The sequence below is a fragment of the Nyctereutes procyonoides genome, unplaced genomic scaffold, assembly GCF_905146905.1.
Source record: "Nyctereutes procyonoides isolate TBG_1078 unplaced genomic scaffold, NYPRO_anot_genome, whole genome shotgun sequence".
Classification (NCBI taxonomy): domain Eukaryota; kingdom Metazoa; phylum Chordata; class Mammalia; order Carnivora; family Canidae; genus Nyctereutes; species Nyctereutes procyonoides.
The window spans coordinates 49,095-67,489 of NW_026574973.1; the positions used below are offsets into that span (position 1 = coordinate 49,095).

Below are 18,395 nucleotides of genomic sequence, written 5' to 3' on the forward strand. Positions count from 1 at the left end.
CTGTGTAGCCCCCACTGAGACACTGACTCTTCTAGAAATATCACTCACCTTTCCTCACACACTAACCCCGAAATTTCTTACAGAAAGTGTTTTATGAAAAAAAAAAAAACCTCTTGTCCTCCTATATTGGAAATATCACCCCTAGCTGCCTGCACCGTTGGCAAGCACAATTTTGAAGACATCACTGTGTGGTGTCACTGAGGCACTGTGGGTGGAGTATCGAGTTCAGTGAAGGATGGGGCTGAGGTGTGATTGGTGCTCAGTGAGTGTGGTGGAACAGATTGACTGTAAGAACACAGTTTCTCTGGAACTCTACACTCTGCACAGTAGAGGTGAAGGCACCCCAATAACTGCACAAGGAATCATGAGGAGATACTGGGAAGCTGTGCTGGGGCTCCTGTGGGTGCATGGTTGCTGTGAGTGGGGGCATCGGGACCAGGGTTGGGGAGCGATCTGCAGTCCACAGTGTGTGGGGAGTGGAGCTGACACTGAGGTTTGAGAGGGTCCTACATCATCATGGTTGTGACTTGGGATATTTTACAGGTTTAAAATCTGCATCGGTAACTCCCCAGTGATATCATTTGTGTATGTTTTTCTCTTTCAAGCAGTAGTGACAGGGATGAAGGTGGAGCAGAGCCCTTCAGCCCTGAGCCTGCAGGAGGGAGCCAGCTGTACTCTGAAGTGCAATTACTCTAGCGTAGTGAACAGTGTGCAGTGGTTCCGACAGAATCCCGGGGCGGCAGCCTCACCAGGCTGTTTTACATAGCTTCAGGGATGAAGCAGAGCGGAAGGCTAAACTGCACAGTGAATACTAAGGACCAGTCCAGCACCCTCCACGTCACGGCCTCTCAGCTGGAAGACTCAGCCACCTACCTGTGTGCCGCGGAGGCACAGTGCTCCCTGGTGATCTGCAGCCTGCCCCCAAACTGCCTCTGGGCCTGCAGCACCAGCACTTCCCTGGGGAGGACATGTGCTTGCACCGAGCTGCACGTTTTCAGATTTTCAGATTTATTTACAGCACTTTTCCATTGTAAAATTAGATCCATCAGGGTTGTCGTTTCACCTAATCTCGTGGCTTTTTTCCCCAGAATACCCTTCGCAGGTAAAAAAACTCTACCTTGGAACCGTTCAGGCAAGTGATACAGATGCCCATATCCAATGCTCTGGGAAAACGAAATTCCTGAAAGCTAGCATATAAATTATATGTAAATTACTCAACTGGAAAGCCTCGAAAAAATGGTTGTTCATGAACAAATAAGGAGGTGACTATATTTTTTAGTTATTTGTAGGGTTTTTTTTGAAAGAGTATGTGTACAATATCTTTCGATATATGTTCAGCTTTTTAGAATAATCTTATTGGGGGTCGCATATTCTACTTATGACATGTATTTTCTATTTCAGTAAGATAATAAACTTGAAATAGTAGTTTTGTTTCATGCAGGAATTAAGGGAGGATTTTTGAGAGTAAGTGACTGGGTTACTTAATTATTTATACTTACTCATATTATTCTAAAATTAGTGAATCTGAAGTGGCACGAGAGCTTAGACGCTGAGTAGCTGATAACAGAAGATGCAGAATCACAAAACGTGAATGATTTCTATTGGTCAGTTTGTACACTGTGTTGACATATATTACTGACAAAAGTATCCATTTCAGCCAATGCTAAATAGCACTTTGTGGGGAAGAACTCATGGAAATTTTCATTCTGTTCCATGAAAATTCATTGCTCTCCCTTGCATTTTGAATGAATCTATTACTCACGATTTTTTAACTATTCCCGGTTTGGGAGAGGGAGCAGAAAGCTTCCAGGACTCCACTAACATTCCCTTCTGTGTTGTGGCCAGAGACAAGGACTCTTGACTCCATACCCAAAGCTGAAAGAGCACAAATTGAATTCCAGCCTGCACTCGCTTTTATGTTGGTGCAAGGGTATTGATAGGTAGGACCAGGATCCTAAAAAGTCAGATGGAATTAAATGGACAGAACCTGGAAGCAGAGGTAGCTTCTACCTCTGGGTATGTGACCTGTGCAGTTACATAGCCCCTTATTTTCCCAAGGACCCTTGCCCTTTGTTGAATGCTGTGAAATCATAATGATGTGTTGAAATTCCTAATGATTTTATCTTCGTACTTGTCTTTAATGAGTGAGTCCCAGAAGTGAGAGGAATAGGTGCCTGAGCAGAAGCTATACATGGGGCAGCAGGATACAGGCAGGAACACGTGCAGGCTCAGGTTCTGGGTCACAGGAGGCTCTGTGTGAAGTGAGCTGTTGGCAGGACCACCTGCTGTGCCTATGCCTGCTTTGGACTCTCTGGGGCTTTGACGTGCATCAAGGGGTGTACTGAATTTTGTTGGGAAATTACTACAAAATGCAAATATATACACGGACATTTCAAAAAGGGATTTGGCAGTTTCTTACACAGCGAAACATACTCTTAACATATGGTTCAGCAGTGGCCTTCCTGAGTAGTTACCCAAAGAGGTTGAAAATTCATATGCACACACAGACTTGTACACAAGTCGTTTATAGCAGTTTTATTCACATTTGCCAAAATGTGGAAGTATGCAACATGTCCTTCAACAGGTGAATGAATAAATAAGGGTGGAAATGGTGGTACATCCAAATAATGGAGTACGATTTGGTGCTAAAAAGACAGGAGGTATGGAGCCATGAAGAGATAGGGGAACCTTTCATGCGTTTTACTAAGTGAAAACAGCAATCTGCAAAGGCTACATAGCGTATGGCTATGATCCTATGATATTCCGGAAAAGCCAAAAGTATGGATGCAGTAAGAAGATTGTGGTTGCCAAGGGCTGAGGGGAGCAGGAGGAGGGCATAGAGCACAGAGCATGTTTAGTGTAGTGACTTTACTCTTTATAATACATGGTATGTACGTGCCTCATATAATTGTTCAAACCCATAGAATGTGCAACATCAGGAGTGAACCCTAATTAGATTGTGGGGTTTGCTGATATGATATGGCAGTGTAGGCTTCTTCATTGTGAAAGGTGTCATGGGGAAGATAATAATTGGAAGGCTACACCTGTGTGGGGACAGGAGGTGCGTTGGCATCATCAGTACATCTGTATCATTTTTCTTTGAACTTGGTTGGTTGAAAAAAGAAAGTCTTTAAAAAATTAAGTTGAGAGACATGAAACTAATATGTATGAACAGCTATAGCATTTAAAAAATAGTTTCACTAGAAATATCACCTAAGGACACCTTTCCCCTGCTTTGTGAATGAGGTTCCCAAATTTTCATTTTGAAATGATCTAAAAAATTGTATAGACATCCGTGGCTGGAAACCTTGAAACTCAAGCTCAACTTCCAAGGAGAAAGCCAGAATCCACACAGCAATTAGGCTGTTTTAGAAAGTATTTCTCACTTTCCATATGAATAAGCTCAATCCACCTCCTCTAGATTATCTCGATTGTGGAGATTTTTCCTTTGTTTCACATGATACATAAATTATATGTAATGGATATGTAATATATAAGAAATATATCTCCAGAAGAACCTTCTGCTTACTCATGGCTCACCATGGAGTCCCTGGTCTCACTGCCTGTGAAGCACTTTATACTCAATGAATAGAGTCCAATTTTTTTCCCTGTTAAGTTGGACTTAGCTCTCCTTGATACCATATTGATCTCATAAAAAGAATAAAACCCAGTTAGGATCTGATCCTGTGGAGGGAGTGTCTGCTTCTGAAGAGGCCTTAGATTAGGATCAACTTCAGACCCACTAATCGTATGTGCTTGTGGAAATGGTCTTGTTGTTCCATGATGTAGGCAATTCTACCCCACTCCATTCTGACACCAGTCCACACTGCACACAGCCAGTTCTCAATAAGATTGTTTCTGTTATATAGTGTCAAAGAAATTTAGAGCTGGAAGAGTCCTTAGAAATCTTAGAATCCAACTTCATTTTATACAATAGAGACTATCTGAGATGACAGTAGGGAACAAACAGGTAGTGAATGAACTGGGCTAGAAAGACAGTGGGTGTCCTCACTTCCTCCTTAGCATTCTTTCCTCTACCTCCTTGCTGTAGGACCATCCTGCTGGGTAAAGAGAAAGTGTCTAATGCAAGCCCAGCCGTTTATGTTTGCAGTTTGGGTCTGAGAAAGTCGTGGCCCAATCAGTTTGAATGCCTGAATGGAGAGTTCCACTTTGGGTAAACGTTTGGGACCTTGGGTAGGAAAGGACTCAGGCTGAGCCACTGTTGTTCTACCAGCAGACTCATCCACCACTCCCTGTTTCTGTAGGAGTAAGCCAAAGTTGATGGTGCCATGTGAACACCCACATGTCTTTCTAAGTACTTTCCCCAACATAGCAAATATATTTACTATCCCAGATGGGCATCCCTTGAAGGCAGGATGAATATAATGAGCATAACTCACACATTATCTCAAAGAAATCATTGAAATTGGAAGACTCCTGCAGTTGGCAGTCCATGAACATGATAGATGAAGGTTTTCTAGGCCAATGCTTTGACCATAAGTAAAACACTATTCTATGAAATAATCAAGAAGCTGAGAATTTTGCCCAAGGAATGGCCTTATCTGTGTTATAGGTAATACATGGAAGAGCATTTTTCCTATGAATGGTCATATTCAGACCATTACTCCCAGTTCTGAGTGTAACATCTCAACACTACAAGTATTGACCTAAATTTCTATCTTGGAGAAGAGGGAAATTTGCTTAGAGAAGAGTTGGAGAATTCTTATTTTGTGAAGAATGGGGAAGAGAATGAAAGATTCTCAGAGTGAAGAAGGTTTCCATACATAAAAACACATTTCATATATACACATTTATTTATATATTGAGCTGATATTCTTCACCATGGCTGTCTTTAAACCTTTCAGGGTGGGAGAAGTGGAAGGAAGCTGAATTTTAGTTTTTGTCATTTCAGAAGATCCGTAAGAATGAATCACAGGAAAGGGGGCTTCAACTTTTGAAAATGAAGTAATCTTGGTTTCCCAGAGACCATTTCTCCTGATCAGTTCTTTAGAGCAGATTTCCTGTTGGTATCATTCTGAGGACACAGAATATTTATGCTTCCCTGAATTTATTCTCACAGAAGACATAAAATTTCCAATAAACTAATGTGAATGATAAAGGGGTTTTGGCAGGAAGAGATAATACTGGAAACTCACATGCCTGGAGAAAATTATCAATGAATCGTGGGGAACAAACACAATAGCTTTGGAGAAATATGAAGAGTATGGTATGTGAACCAGTGATGGCCAGCAGGTGGGAAGCCTGCAGGAATAGATGGTTATTACTTTAGAGGAAATTCTCCTGAGGCCATGAGTCAGTAATTGCATTCGAGGACATACCATCTCTTTTGATTCAAGAAAATGAAATCCTTTGAAGAATAAACGTACACAAGGTTATATTATCTGAGATTTCAGCTTGATATTTCATCAACATTTCTACTCTGTCAATACCTTGTCAAATATAAGACACACAGCATTCAAATAGTTTTTTAAAAGCATGTCAGATTTCTCTATGCAAATTTCTCCACTCTTGGCTCAGACAGTCTCCTGTAGTTGAAGCATTGATAACAGATGGAAGCTATCCCTGCTCCCTTGTCACTGAGAGCTGTTTCCTTACTTTTTGTCATACTCATCTTAACTGAGGGAAGATTCCACATTTTGACTGTTAGTACCGTCAGTCCTCTGGGAATTGCAAGGTCATGAGCAAAACCCACCAAGGAGGAGCAGAGTCTGAGATCAGAGGCATTTGAAATGTCAGATGATCTCAATCTTGTCTCTCTTACTCTAATCTTTGCATTATGTGACCCTTTACAAAGGGTTTTTCTCTATGACAGGCAATTGAGGATGGTAGATTTGTCAGAAAGGGAAGGTTTTCATTTTCTTTGCTTAAGGTAGGGAATCATGATTCTTTCCTGATTTCAAACATGTATACTAGACCCATCGTTGAATAAACAGCAATAGCATCTACCTCTTTCCTCTTTTCAACTTATTAACAGTGACTCAGTAGAGTGCAGAGGTATAAATCTTTCTTTTTTATAATAAATTTATTTTTTATTGGGGTTCAATTTGCCAACATACAGAATAACACCCAGTGCTCATGCCATCAAGTGCCCCCCGCAGTGCTCGTCACCCATTCACCCCCACCCTCACCCTCCTCCCCTTCTACCACCCTTAGTTCCTTTCCCAAGTTAGGAGCCTTTATGTTGTGTCTCCCTTTCTGATATTTCCCACACATTTCTTCTCCCTTCCCTTATATTCCCTTTCACTATTATTTATATTCCCCAAATGAATGAGAACATACAATGGTTGTCCTTCTCTGATTGACTTACTTCACTCAGCATAATACCCTCCAGTTCCATCCACGTCGAAGTAAATGGTGGGTATTTGTCGATTCTAATGGCTGAGTAATATTCCATTGTATACATAGGCCACAGCTTCTTTATCTATTCACCTTTCGATGGACACCGAGGCTCCTTCCACAGTTTGGCTACTGTGGACATGGCTGCTAGAAACATTGGGGTGCAGGTGTCCGGCGTTTCATTGCATCTGAATCTTTGGGATAAATCCCCAACAGTGCAATTGCTGGGTCGTAGGGCAGAGTCTATTTTTAACTCTTTGAGGAACCTCCACGCAGTTTTCCAGAGTGGCTGCACCAGTTCACATTCCCACCAACAGTGCAGGAGGGTTCCCTTTTCTCCACATCCTCTCCAACATTTGTGGTTTCCTGCCTTGTTAATTTTCCCCATTCTCACGGGGGTGAGGTGGTATCTCATTGTGGTTTTGATTTGTATTTCCCTGATGGCAAGTGATGCGGAGCATTTTCTCATGTGCATGTTGGCCATGTCTATGTCTTCCTCTGTGAGATTTCTCTTCATGTCTTTTGCCCATTTCATGATTGGATTGTTTGTTTCTTTGGTGTTGAGTTTAATAAGTTCTTTATAGATCTTGGAAACTAGCCCTTTATCTGATAGGTCATTTGCAAAATCTTCTCCCATTCTGTAGGTTGTCTTTGAGTTTTGTTGACTGTATCCTTTGCTGTGCAAAAGCTTCTTATCTTGATGAAGTCCCAATAGTCCATTTTTGCTTTTGTTTCATTTGCCTTCGTGGATGTATCTTGCAAGAAGTTACTGTGGCTGAGTTCAAAAAGGGTGTTGCCTGTGTTCTCCTCTAGGATTTTGATGGAGTCTTGTCTCACATTTAGATCTTTCATCCATTTTGAGTTTATCTTTGTGTATGGTGCAAGAGAGTGGTCTAGTTTCATTCTTCTGCATGTGGATGTCCAATTTTCCCAGCACCATTTATTGAAGAGACTGTCTTCCTTCCAGTGGATGGTCTTTCCTCCTTTATCGAATATTAGTTGACCATAAAGTTCAGGGTCCACTTCTGGGTTCTCTATTGTGTTCCATTGATCTATGTGTCTGTTTTTGTGCCAGTACCACACTGTCTTGATGACCACAGCACTGTAGTACAACCTGAAATCTGGCATTGTGATGCCCCCAGATATGGTTTTCTTTTTTAAAATTCCCCTGGCTATTCGGGGTCTTTTCTGATTCCACACAAATCTTAAAATAATTGGTTCTAACTCTGTGAAGAAAGTCCATGGTATTTTGATAGGGATTGCATTAAACGTGTCAATTGCCCTGGGTAACATTGACATTTTCACAATATTAATTCTGCCAATCCATGAGCATGGAATATTTTTCCATCTCTTTGTGTCTTCCTCAATTTCTTTCAGAAGTGTTCTATAGTTTTTAGGGTATAGATCCTTTACCTCTTTGGTTAGGTTTATTCCTAGGTATCTTATGCTTTTGGGTGCAATTGTAAATGGGATTGACTCCTTGATTTCTCTTTCTTCCGTCTCATTGTTAGTGTATAGAAATGCCATTGACTTCTGGGCATTGATTTTGTATCCTGCCACACTGTCAAATTGCTGTATGAGTTCTAGCAATCTTGGGGTGGAGGCTTTTGGGTTTTCTATGTAGAGTGTCATGTCATCGGCGAAGAGGGAGAGTTTGACTTCTTCTTTGCCAATTTGAATGCCTTTAATGTCTTTTTGTTGTCTGATTGCTGAGGCTAGGACTTCCAGTACTATGTTGAATAGCAGTGGTGAGAGTGGACATCCCTGTCTTGTTCCTGATCTTAGGGGAAAGGCTCCCAGTGCTTCACCATTGAGAATGATATTTGCTGTGGGCTTTTCATAGATGGCTTTTAAGATGTTGAGGAATGTTCCCTCTATCCCTACACTCTGAAGAGTTTTGATCAGGAATGGATGCTGTATTTTGTCAAATGCTTCCTCTGCATCTAATGAGAGGACTATATGGTTCTTGGTTTTTCTCTTGCTGATATGATGAATCACATTGATTGCTTTACGAGTTTTGAACCCGCCTTGTGTCCCGGGGATAAATCCTACTTGGTCTAGGTGAATGATTTTCTTAATGTACTGTTGGATCCTATTGGCTAGTATCTTGTTGAGAATTTTTTCACCCATGTTCATCAGGGATATTGGTGTATAAGTCTCCTTTTTTGTGGGGTCTTTGTCTGGTTTTGGAATTAAGGTGATCCTGGCCTCATAGAATGAAATTGGAAGTACTCAATATCTTTCTATCTTTCCAAACAGCTTTAGTAGAACAGAGGTATAAATCTTGATCTCCACATTCTTATTGTGCATTTGATCTCTTATCTAACACATCTAACATAGAAGTTGCTTAACTGATTGCTGCCTTTAAGCATCTGCATCTCTCAGAGGCAAGGCTAAGAGAAGACTATTTCCCCAGTGATTTAAATAGAGATGTGACCACAGACAGTAGTGCACCTATGCTGATGCAGAACACATGGAGGGTTCTTTTTAGTACATTCTGACTAACTAAGCTCTGGCAGAAGCAGGGTCATATTCTTACTATTGGCTGGGTAGACAATGAAGGAAGGTACTCTGCTAGAGAAAAGAATGGGCGACCTGATAGGAGAAGGAGCTGAGCTGGCTTGAGGCTGCAATGCTGAAGCTGATCATAACTGGGAGGAGGCATGAAGACATCCATGGGAGCTTTGATCATGTTCTGGTGGCTGCAGGTGAACAGTGAGTTGAGTCTTTATGGGAAACAGAGGATATTACTGGATATTCTTCAGAAGTCAAGAATGGTTTTACTCAGGTCTCCTCCAATTAGGGTAGAAAGAGAGATTTCTGAAGCATAATAACCTGGAATCTCCTCTCCTTTCTCTGACCTTTTCTTTCTGCATAGGGTTCAGCCAAGGAGAGAATGTGGAGCCGCATCCTTCACCTGAGTGTCCAGGATGGAAACAGCACTGCCATCAACTGGAGTTACTCAGACAGTGGCTCAGACTACTTCCCTTCGTATAAGCAAGAATTTGGGAAAGGTCCCCAGCTCATGATTGATAGACATTCATTCCTCTGTGGCTGAAAAAGAAGACCAAAGACTCACTGTTTTCTTGAATAGGATGGCCCAACGCCTCTCCTGCACATCGCAGCCACCCAGCCTGAAGACTCAGCTGTGTACTTCTGTGCAGCGAGCACACTGTGCTTCCGAGGCACCTGCTGCCTCCACTCAACCCTGTGACTGGGGCAGCCCTTGTCCTTCGGCACAGACCATCAAATACAGCATTTGTCCTATTGTTTGTCTGCAAGTGGAAACTCATATGTTAGACGTTAAAAGCATATTATATTAGGATGGAGATGACCCAGATAGGGCTAGAACATTTTGTTGGATGACTATTGTTTAATGGATTCTTGAAATGATTTAGGAATGTTTTCTTTCGAAATTTAGGTTTTAAGATGACTTTACCTTTGCTCCTCAGACTCATCTCTTATAAATAACTCCTAGGTCCTATTAATACAGTCCTTATCATGGATTGGCACCAAGTATTGTGCTACAAAAGTAGCATTTATAATTTTTCTCATTCTAAAACATTATGTGTCAAAGATAGTTATGTGAAAGTGATTTATCTGTTATCCAATAATAATGCTAACATTCCTTTTAGTCTCTACAAATACTCATTAGAATTAGATTCATGATTTTTTGGCTTTATGTGTTTTGATTCGAGCATTCCCCATTTCATCAATTCTTTCCCTCAAGCATCTGCTTTTTTATTTTTTATTTTTTAATTTTCATTTAACGTGTACTTTAAAATCGCTCTGTGTGGTATTTGAATGAGTTACAGTTTTGTATTAATTTTGTTCCTCTGTATTTGGGGCAAAAGTTGACAGCATCTCTATGTACTTTGGTCACTTTCTTTTCAGAAATTGTGTCTCTGATTTTACCTTGTGGGCCAGGGATGATATGTACTATTTGTGTGTGTGAGGGAAATTAAGTTAGGGAGTAATTTGACAATGCGAGCCTCAGATAAAATTTAGAAGTCTATTCTTGTTTATAAAATTCCTTAAGTATCTATTCATAATAAGTCTCTCACAATATTTTGGAGAAGGATTTCTGTATTTCAATCACTGCTATATTTGCAGTATCTAGGAGAAATTTTTCCACATACCTGATTATTAGTAGATGTTAAAGAAGAAGAAAGAAAGGAGAATTCCTCTACTTATTTATTATTATTATTTTTAATTAATTATTTTTATTTCTTTATGATAGTAGAGAGAGAGAGAGAGAGAGAGAGGCAGAGACATAGGCACAGGGAAAAGCAGGCTCCATGCACCGGGAGCCCGACGTGGGATTCGATCCGAGGTCTCCAGGATCGTGCCCTGGGCTAAAGGCAGGCACCAAACCTCTGTGCCACCCAGAGATCCCTACTTATTTATTATTTTCATTGAAGCTTCATGATTGAAGTAAGTTTACAAACTTATTGGGGAAAAATAAAAGTCCTTAAAGTGTATATGGGATTATTTGACTGTTTTAAAACATACTGTTTCTATTTTGATTTCTCTTTCTTAATGATACTCTGCTTGTTTGAAGATAATTCAATTTATTCTTGGACTATGAATTTTTTGTATCATTATAATGAAAGCCTTTCTTTCTGAGATATATGGGAAAACTATTATATGCATGTATCAGCCACTTTACTATTATTGGTAGATTGCACAGAGGCATTTGGACTAATGGCTCATGTAGGGATGACATACTACCAACTTTTCAGCCACTTGTTCACTTTGCCTGAATTAAATATTACTAATCACAACCTTCTTTTTAAGAAAGTTACTTCTCTGGTGTGGTAGAGAAAAGAATGGAATGAAAGAGGTGGTGTAAATAGTTAATTGCCTCATTCTCCACCCCTGTTCAAGAATAGGCTCCTTTCAAGGCCCCTCGAACTTTTAGTAACTATTGATGGATATCATTGGCAATTGGCATGGAGAGTGATATCTCTTAGCTGAGTTATGGTTGTGAGTTATTTGCTAACTGACTTGTTCTTACTGGGAAAGTCCGTGCATTAAATTTGGTTGAAAACACCTGAAAAAGGTGGTTATTACTGTAGCCCCAAATCTCAATGGGCTGGATTCTTTTTTTTTAAGGTTTTATTTATTTATTCATGAGACACACACACACAGAGACACACACACAGAGGCAGAGACACAGCAGAGGAAGAAACAGGCTCCTTGCAGGGAACCTGACATGGACTCCATCCCAGAACTTCAGGATCACGCCCTGGGCCGAAGGTAGGCGCTAAACCGCTGAGGCACCCAGGGATCCCTATGAGCTGGATTCTTTCCCTTCTTATACCATCAGCTCTTGTGGGGTAGAATCAAGGGGGCTCTTGATTGGTCCATTTCCTCCAAGCTTGATAGTGGAGTCAGAGGGAATCATGCCTCTATATTATTGGTTTAATTTCTTCTAAAGTAGGAATTGAGAGAGAGGGTGCAGTTATTACAGTACTAAATGTTTTAAATATGTAAGTGAGAATTGGTTCAGTGAAAGAGTAAAAAGTACTTTTTCCAGAGTGTGCAGTGAGTACTGGCTTAGATCCAGACACGTTCCGGCTTGAAACCTTCACCATGGTTGTGTGTTTGTTTCCTCCAGCCTCAGGACAATATAGTACAAACTTTAAGGCCTTCTCTTGATCCTCTGAAGCCAAATTGGATGCTGAGAGTCTCCCTTTTGTTTGCTTTCTCTAGGATGGTGTGACTGAATTTGTGTGATTTCTCCCAGTCTGACAGAGTGCGGCTGCTTTCTGGAAGCGCTCACTAGCCACTTCTAAAAGCTCACTGTTGTCTTCCTGTCTGTGCTGGTGTCAGGCTATAGTGTGTGTGAAGAATGAGTGAGTGACTGCGTGTTGTGTGTGTCCATGGATCATTTGTGTGGGTCTACACGCAGGCCATCTCCTGTGGCTCGTGGGCAGATTCCTCATGGAGGCCATGCCATGGTTTGTAGGGTCCATGTTGGTTTACAGCCCTCCAGATGCCCTGGGTGCTGCCCCCCTAGGTACTCCCACGTCAGGTGAGCAGTCAGCCTCAGTGTTCTGGATGGGGCTGGAAAGAGTGTTCTCTTTGTAGCATCCTCCAGAGCTGGGGCAACCAGGTGCTCACTCACATGTCCTCTTTTCCCTCCATGGGGAAATCACAGGCTGGAAAGTTTCTCTTGGTGCACAGCTGTGCTAATGGGCAGGGCTGATGAGGGTAAAGTGAAACTGCTCTCGTGCCCTCGTCAATCTGTCCAATCTAGATGTGTTTTGTTCCACAGTGTACTGTTTTTCTCAGCTGGGCTTTTTCATAGGCACTATGTTAGTTTAGCATATAATTCTGGATAAGAGTGGTTTTTTGGGGGGTGCAGACAGAGATGGTAGAAAATTCCTCTTTTGCCATTTTGATTTTGTGTTGAAATTTTTTAATTAATTAATTACTTAATTTTAAACACCTAAATTGAAGGTGGTTTTGGTTTTTTTTTTTTTTTTTTGGAAAATTTTGTATATTTTTTTGAAGGAGAGAGATGGCAGGAGCTTGGGGGAGGTGCAGAGGGAGAAGCACACTCCCCCTCTGAGTAGCAGGGCTGGAACAAGATCTCATGATATGATCACGCCAAAGGCAGATGCTTATCCAACTGAGTCATCCAGATGCCCCTAAATTTTTTATTTCAAAATAATTATATGGAAAATTGACTCGTTTTGGTATACTGAGCTGTGAATTTGAATTTTGATACATATTATAAGTCCTATAACCATTAGAGTAGCATATACAGTCCAGGTTCATTTCTCCCCAAAACTCCTGTGTTCCTTTCCTTTGCCTTGACACGTGTGCTTCCATATTCCCAACCAAACAATAGTTTATTCTTATTTTTGTGATTTTAGGAATGTCATATTGATGGGAGCCTACAACATATAGAGTTATGAGAACTATGTGTCTTGGTGGGAGGAACCACATGCCACAGGGCACACGCATGATCTCTACCTCTGTCTCATTGTTTCTTACCCTTGATGATTGGAAGCTACTTTCATAGGAATGGCTCATTATTTCAAGTGTTTAAATTCCTTGAGAGACTTGATTTATATAGTTCTACAAAGTATATTTGGCATTTGGTAATGCAGAGGTGGTGTTGAAATTTGGATCAACTCATATAATCAAGCTGAGGTATGTTCTGTACACAAGCTTCATTGCACAGATATCATCCTAAATTGTTATCAATAGATACCTTCTGACATTTTAAGGGTAATTTAATTGATGAAGATTCACTCTAATCACTACCAATTAGGGTTGGTGATTATCTGGCTTCTGCAGGAGTTGATATGGAATAGCATATCTAATAATCGTTCAACTTTGTTGCACTAGCAATGTCTGTGCAGAGCTGAGCTATAGCACTAGGGTGAGTATTGTGTCAATAAAAGGCCATACCCATGCAAGTTATTTTATTAGTGAGAGAACAATTCAGAGTAATCGGAAATACCTAACATTTTACCATTAGAGTGGGAAATCATTTCTCAAGGATAAAAATTACCTCAAAAGAGTGCAAAGGAAAATATTGCAACCAGTGGCACCAAACACCTAGATTAATTCTCTTCTAATGGCCTTGGATGGGACTGTCTGCTTCATGCAATTACATGTTTCTTTCTAGGATATTGCATGTGCTCTCACCTGTGGAATGCCCACTTCTGCTGAATTTCTGGAGGACTTCAGTTTAGGATCTCTAATATGAGAAACTTTTTCAATTCTTGTCAATAAAGGATGTAGGATATCAATTAGTTGATGTAACCAAGGATCCATTTCTTGTACTTTATCTACCTAACTGGTAATAAAATGTAGATATAAGGTCAATTCGCAAGTCTCAATGGCAATCTTTTCCTGAGGTTGTTCAGAGCACCAAAGGTTTAGGTCAAGTAAAGGTGGTTAAATGAATGGGCAGAGGCAATCTGTGTCTAGGACGAAAGGAAGAGTCTCAAGAGCTTACTTACTTAGTTCAATATGCGAAGATTGGAATACATATGATGTGGCACATTCTGAGTTATGTGGGCCAAAGTGAGCAGTTCATAGTGAGACAGCCTCAGACATTGTAAGGGAAAGACACAGGCCACAAAGGCTAAGGTGGTCGTAGGCCACAGTAGTTGAAGGGTAACTGCTATAATTATTCATTTCAGTGTAATATTCCATTCGTTGTTTCTACTTTTCCAGAGGATTGGGGTGTGACAGGAGAAATGAAATTTCTGTGTGAGGGCTAACCTTACCTAACTGTCCCAGAGAAATTTGTTCTGCTATCTCGGGACTAACTGAAATTGCATAGGCAGTAAACACAGAATCCAGGTGATAGTTAACTCTTGTGATTGCTGTGGTTTTCTGACAGGAGAGTGGTCCAATCCATGTAGAAAAGAAAATACTCGTATCAGTCCATACTCATAGGTCATGGAGGGTATAGCGTTGTGGAAGATCCCTTTGGAGATACTCAAATGTTTCCTTGGGACAGTATTCCGGACCATTATCCATCTTTCCAGATTTTGGGGTTTTGTTGAGTCCCAGAAGGCATGAATAGCCTCACTGTCTGCCATCCTAGGAAAGTCTCCCCACTAGTGTTAGTTTAATGTTGCATCCCCAGTGTGATGTGTTATCTCTGGTGGATTGCAGCAACTGGTCATCAGAGATCATTTGGCTGCACCAGGCAGCTATCTTGGCTTACATAGCTTGGTTTCATGGATCATCAAATCAATCACTCCTAGTGATTCTTTACAGAATTTAGTGCCAACTTTTCTTCAACTATGATGGTCTATTTTACTTTTTCCATGGTTTTGTCTTTATGGGCTTTTTAAAAGATTTTATTTATTCATGAGATGCAAAGAGGGGCAACACATAAGCAGAGGAGAAGCTGGTTTCCTGAGAGAAGCCTGATGCGGGACTGATCCCAGGATCCTGGGATCATGACCTGAGCCAAAGGCAGACTCTTTTACACAGATCCACCAGGTTCCCCTTTCTCTTACTTATGTTTTTAAAGAGGTACTTACATAAGGACCTTAGTGGGAAATTTTTGTTTTGGATATTGACATGCTTAAGCATCTTAAAAATTATTTTTATGAAATATTTTAAAAATTTCATTGAATACATCAAATGATTTGTGTTTTTGCTGTGCATTTCTACTAGGATGCAGGAGATACATAAAGTGGTTAAGAAGAGTTAGGAAGTTAAGAAACCACGTTGTCCTTATAGCATTTGGAAGATGTGACCTATATTAAAAACATATTGAGGGGATCCCTGGGTGGCTCAGAGGTTTGGCGCCTGCCTTTGGCTCAGGGCGCGATCCTGGAGTCCCGGGATCGAGTCCCGCGTCGGGCTCCCTGCATGGAGCCTGCTTCTCCCTCTGCCTGTGTCTCTGCCTCTCTCTCTCTCTCTCTCTCTCTCTCTCTCTCTCTCTATCATGAATAAATAAATAAATAAATCTTAAAAAAACATATTGACTGACACTGACTACTTGATATTTTGTAAATTGACATAGTCAAGATGTATTCCTTAGTTTGGCTACTTCGATTAATGTTGCTTCTGCTGAGGGATTGTGATTTATAACGGAATCTAGAGTAGGATAGTGTCTCTTGCCATGTTTAGGGTCTCTAGCCAACGTGTCCCCATTTCAGGCCCTGTCCACCAGGGGGTGCAGCTTCCTAGCCCAAACTCATTTCCTGTGTGAATGGAGGGCTTCCACTGATCATTTCTCTCTCACTCCAGCGTTTCCTCACGTTACGAATAAAGAAGATTATTTGGGTGTCACTCCAGAGATGAAGTGTTCTCCAGGTTTCATGATTGTCCTACTCTCAGTGCTTGGTAAGTGCAATGCCTCTTAAAATTTGGATTCTTTTCTTCCATTGTGTCAGCAAAACCTTTAACTAATTTTATCCAAGAGCTTCATGCCCAAGGTGACACAGATCTCTTTCCTTTTTTCCTAGGACAAACCCACGGAAACTCAGTGACCCAGATGGGAGGCCAGGTGACCCTTTCAGAAGAGGCTTTCCTGACAGTGAACTGTAATTATTCAGCATCAGGGTACCCTGCCCTTTTCTGGTATGTTCAGTATCTGGGAGAAGGTCCACAGCTCCTCCTGAAAGCCTTGACAGACAAGGAAAAGGGAAGCAACAAAGGTTTTGAAGCCACCTATGACAGTTCATCCAGATCCTTCCACTTGAAGAAAAGCTCAGTGCAAATATCAGACTCAGCTGTGTACTACTGTGCCCTGAGTGACACAGTGATAGGGACTGCAGGGGGAGCTGGGTGCAAACTCTGAGCAGAGCAGGGGCCTGGATGCTGAGCCTCTCTGACTGATCCACTCTGGTTCCAGCACAGTCTGTGGTTGTTTGTCTCTCAGTATCTGGTTGATGCAAAAATCATATAAACAGCTATAGCATAGGAACCAAAGTAGCACTGCCCACCCAGCTGTTCATTTGTGACATTAACAATAGTTTGATGACAAGAGTTCCTCAGTCAGGGGGTCAGCAATTTCAAGGTAAAATCACATAACAATGAAGTGGTCTCTTGCTCATCCTTGTTGTGAATGTCCAGTCTCACAAGTTGTTCAGGCCACTCTGGTGGGTATCACTGTGCCTTATGACACTTTTCCAGAGACACAGTGTGCCTGAGAAGTTAACAGCTGCCCAGTGTTTCACAGAGTATGGCAGGAAGTGTGATGGGAGAGCTAGAGCTCCCAAACCAGGTCCTGTTTTTATTTTTATGTTTTTAATGATTTTATTTATTCATGAGAGACACACAGAAAGAGGCAGAGAGACACAAGCAGAGGGAGAAGCAGGCTCCCCACAGGAAGCCCGATGTGGGATTTGATCCCAGGACCCTGGGATCATGCCCTGAGCCGAAGGCAGATGCTCAACCACTGAGCCACCCAGGTGTCCCCCAAACCAGGTTTTAGTAGAGAAAGAAGGTAAGGGCAGAATGCAGGAGGAACACGTATACCCAAGCAATGAAAATGAGAGGCCATGGACCTTTGCCCTGCTTTCTTTTGTAGGAAACCAGGTAATAGACATAGTCTGATATTCAAAATGAAGAGGTGGGAGCAGAAACAGAATGAAGGAAGTGGCTTATGTCCTGGCCAGGACATAATGCATGTGAAATATATACTATAAATAATTCAAAGGATATATATTAAGAATTTTTCTCCGACATTTGGGTAAAATGGTAGACTAAGGGTGCCTGGCTGGCTCAGTCAATAGAACTGAAATTCTTAATCTCGGGTTTGTAAATTCCAGTCCCTTGGTGGGTAATGAGATTACTTGAAGTAAAATCTTTAAAAATATCTACGGGAGATTAATGCTTATCTATTGATTTGTTTAAAACTCTATTAAAAATGCCACTGATTTCTGTGCATTGATTTTGTATCCTGCCACATAGCCGAATTGCTGTATGAGTTCTAGCAATCTTGGGGTGGAGTTTTTTGGGTTTTCTAAGTACAGTATCACGTCATCTGCAAAGAGAGAGAGTTTGACTTCTTCTTTGCCAATTGGAATGCCTTTTATTTCTTATTGTTGTCTGATTGCTGAGGCTAGGACTTGTAGTACTCTGTTGAATAACGGTGGTGAGGGCAGACATCCCTGTCGTGTTCCTTATCTTAGGGGAAAGGCTCCCAGTGTTTCCCCATTGAGAATGATATTTGCTGTGGGCTTTTCATAGATGGCTTTTAAGATACTGAGGAATATTTGCTCTATCCCTACCTGTGAAAAGTTTGGATCAGGAATGGATGCTGTATTTTGTCAAATGCTTTCTCTGCATCTATTGGGAGGACCATATGGTTCTTGTTTTTTCTCTTGTTGATATGATCAATTACATTGATTGCTTTATGAGTGTTGAACCCTCTTTGCATCCTGGGGATAAATCCCACTTGGTCATGGTGAATGATTTTCTTAATGTACTGTTGGGTCCTATTGGCTAGTATCTTGTTGAGAATTTTTGCATCTTGTTCATCAGGGATATTGGTGTATAATTCTGCTTTTTGGTGGGGTCTTTGTCTGGTTTTGAAATCAAGGTGA

The 18,395-nt window shown here is 41.2% G+C and overlaps 2 gene segments (V, D, J or C); both read left to right on the forward strand.

The window, feature by feature from the left end:
- The first annotated feature begins 364 nt into the window (after window positions 1-364).
- On the forward strand, window positions 365-9,415 carry LOC129508990 (T cell receptor alpha variable 22-like). The segment is given in 3 exon segments: window positions 365-416; window positions 609-903; window positions 9,236-9,415. Coding segments are annotated over 3 exon segments (527 nt in total).
- A 6,688-nt stretch (window positions 9,416-16,103) lies between these two features.
- Window positions 16,104-16,645, forward strand: LOC129509067 (T cell receptor alpha variable 9-2-like). The segment is given in 2 exon segments: window positions 16,104-16,188; window positions 16,311-16,645. Coding segments are annotated over 2 exon segments (381 nt in total).
- Window positions 16,646-18,395: the final 1,750 nt, after the last annotated feature.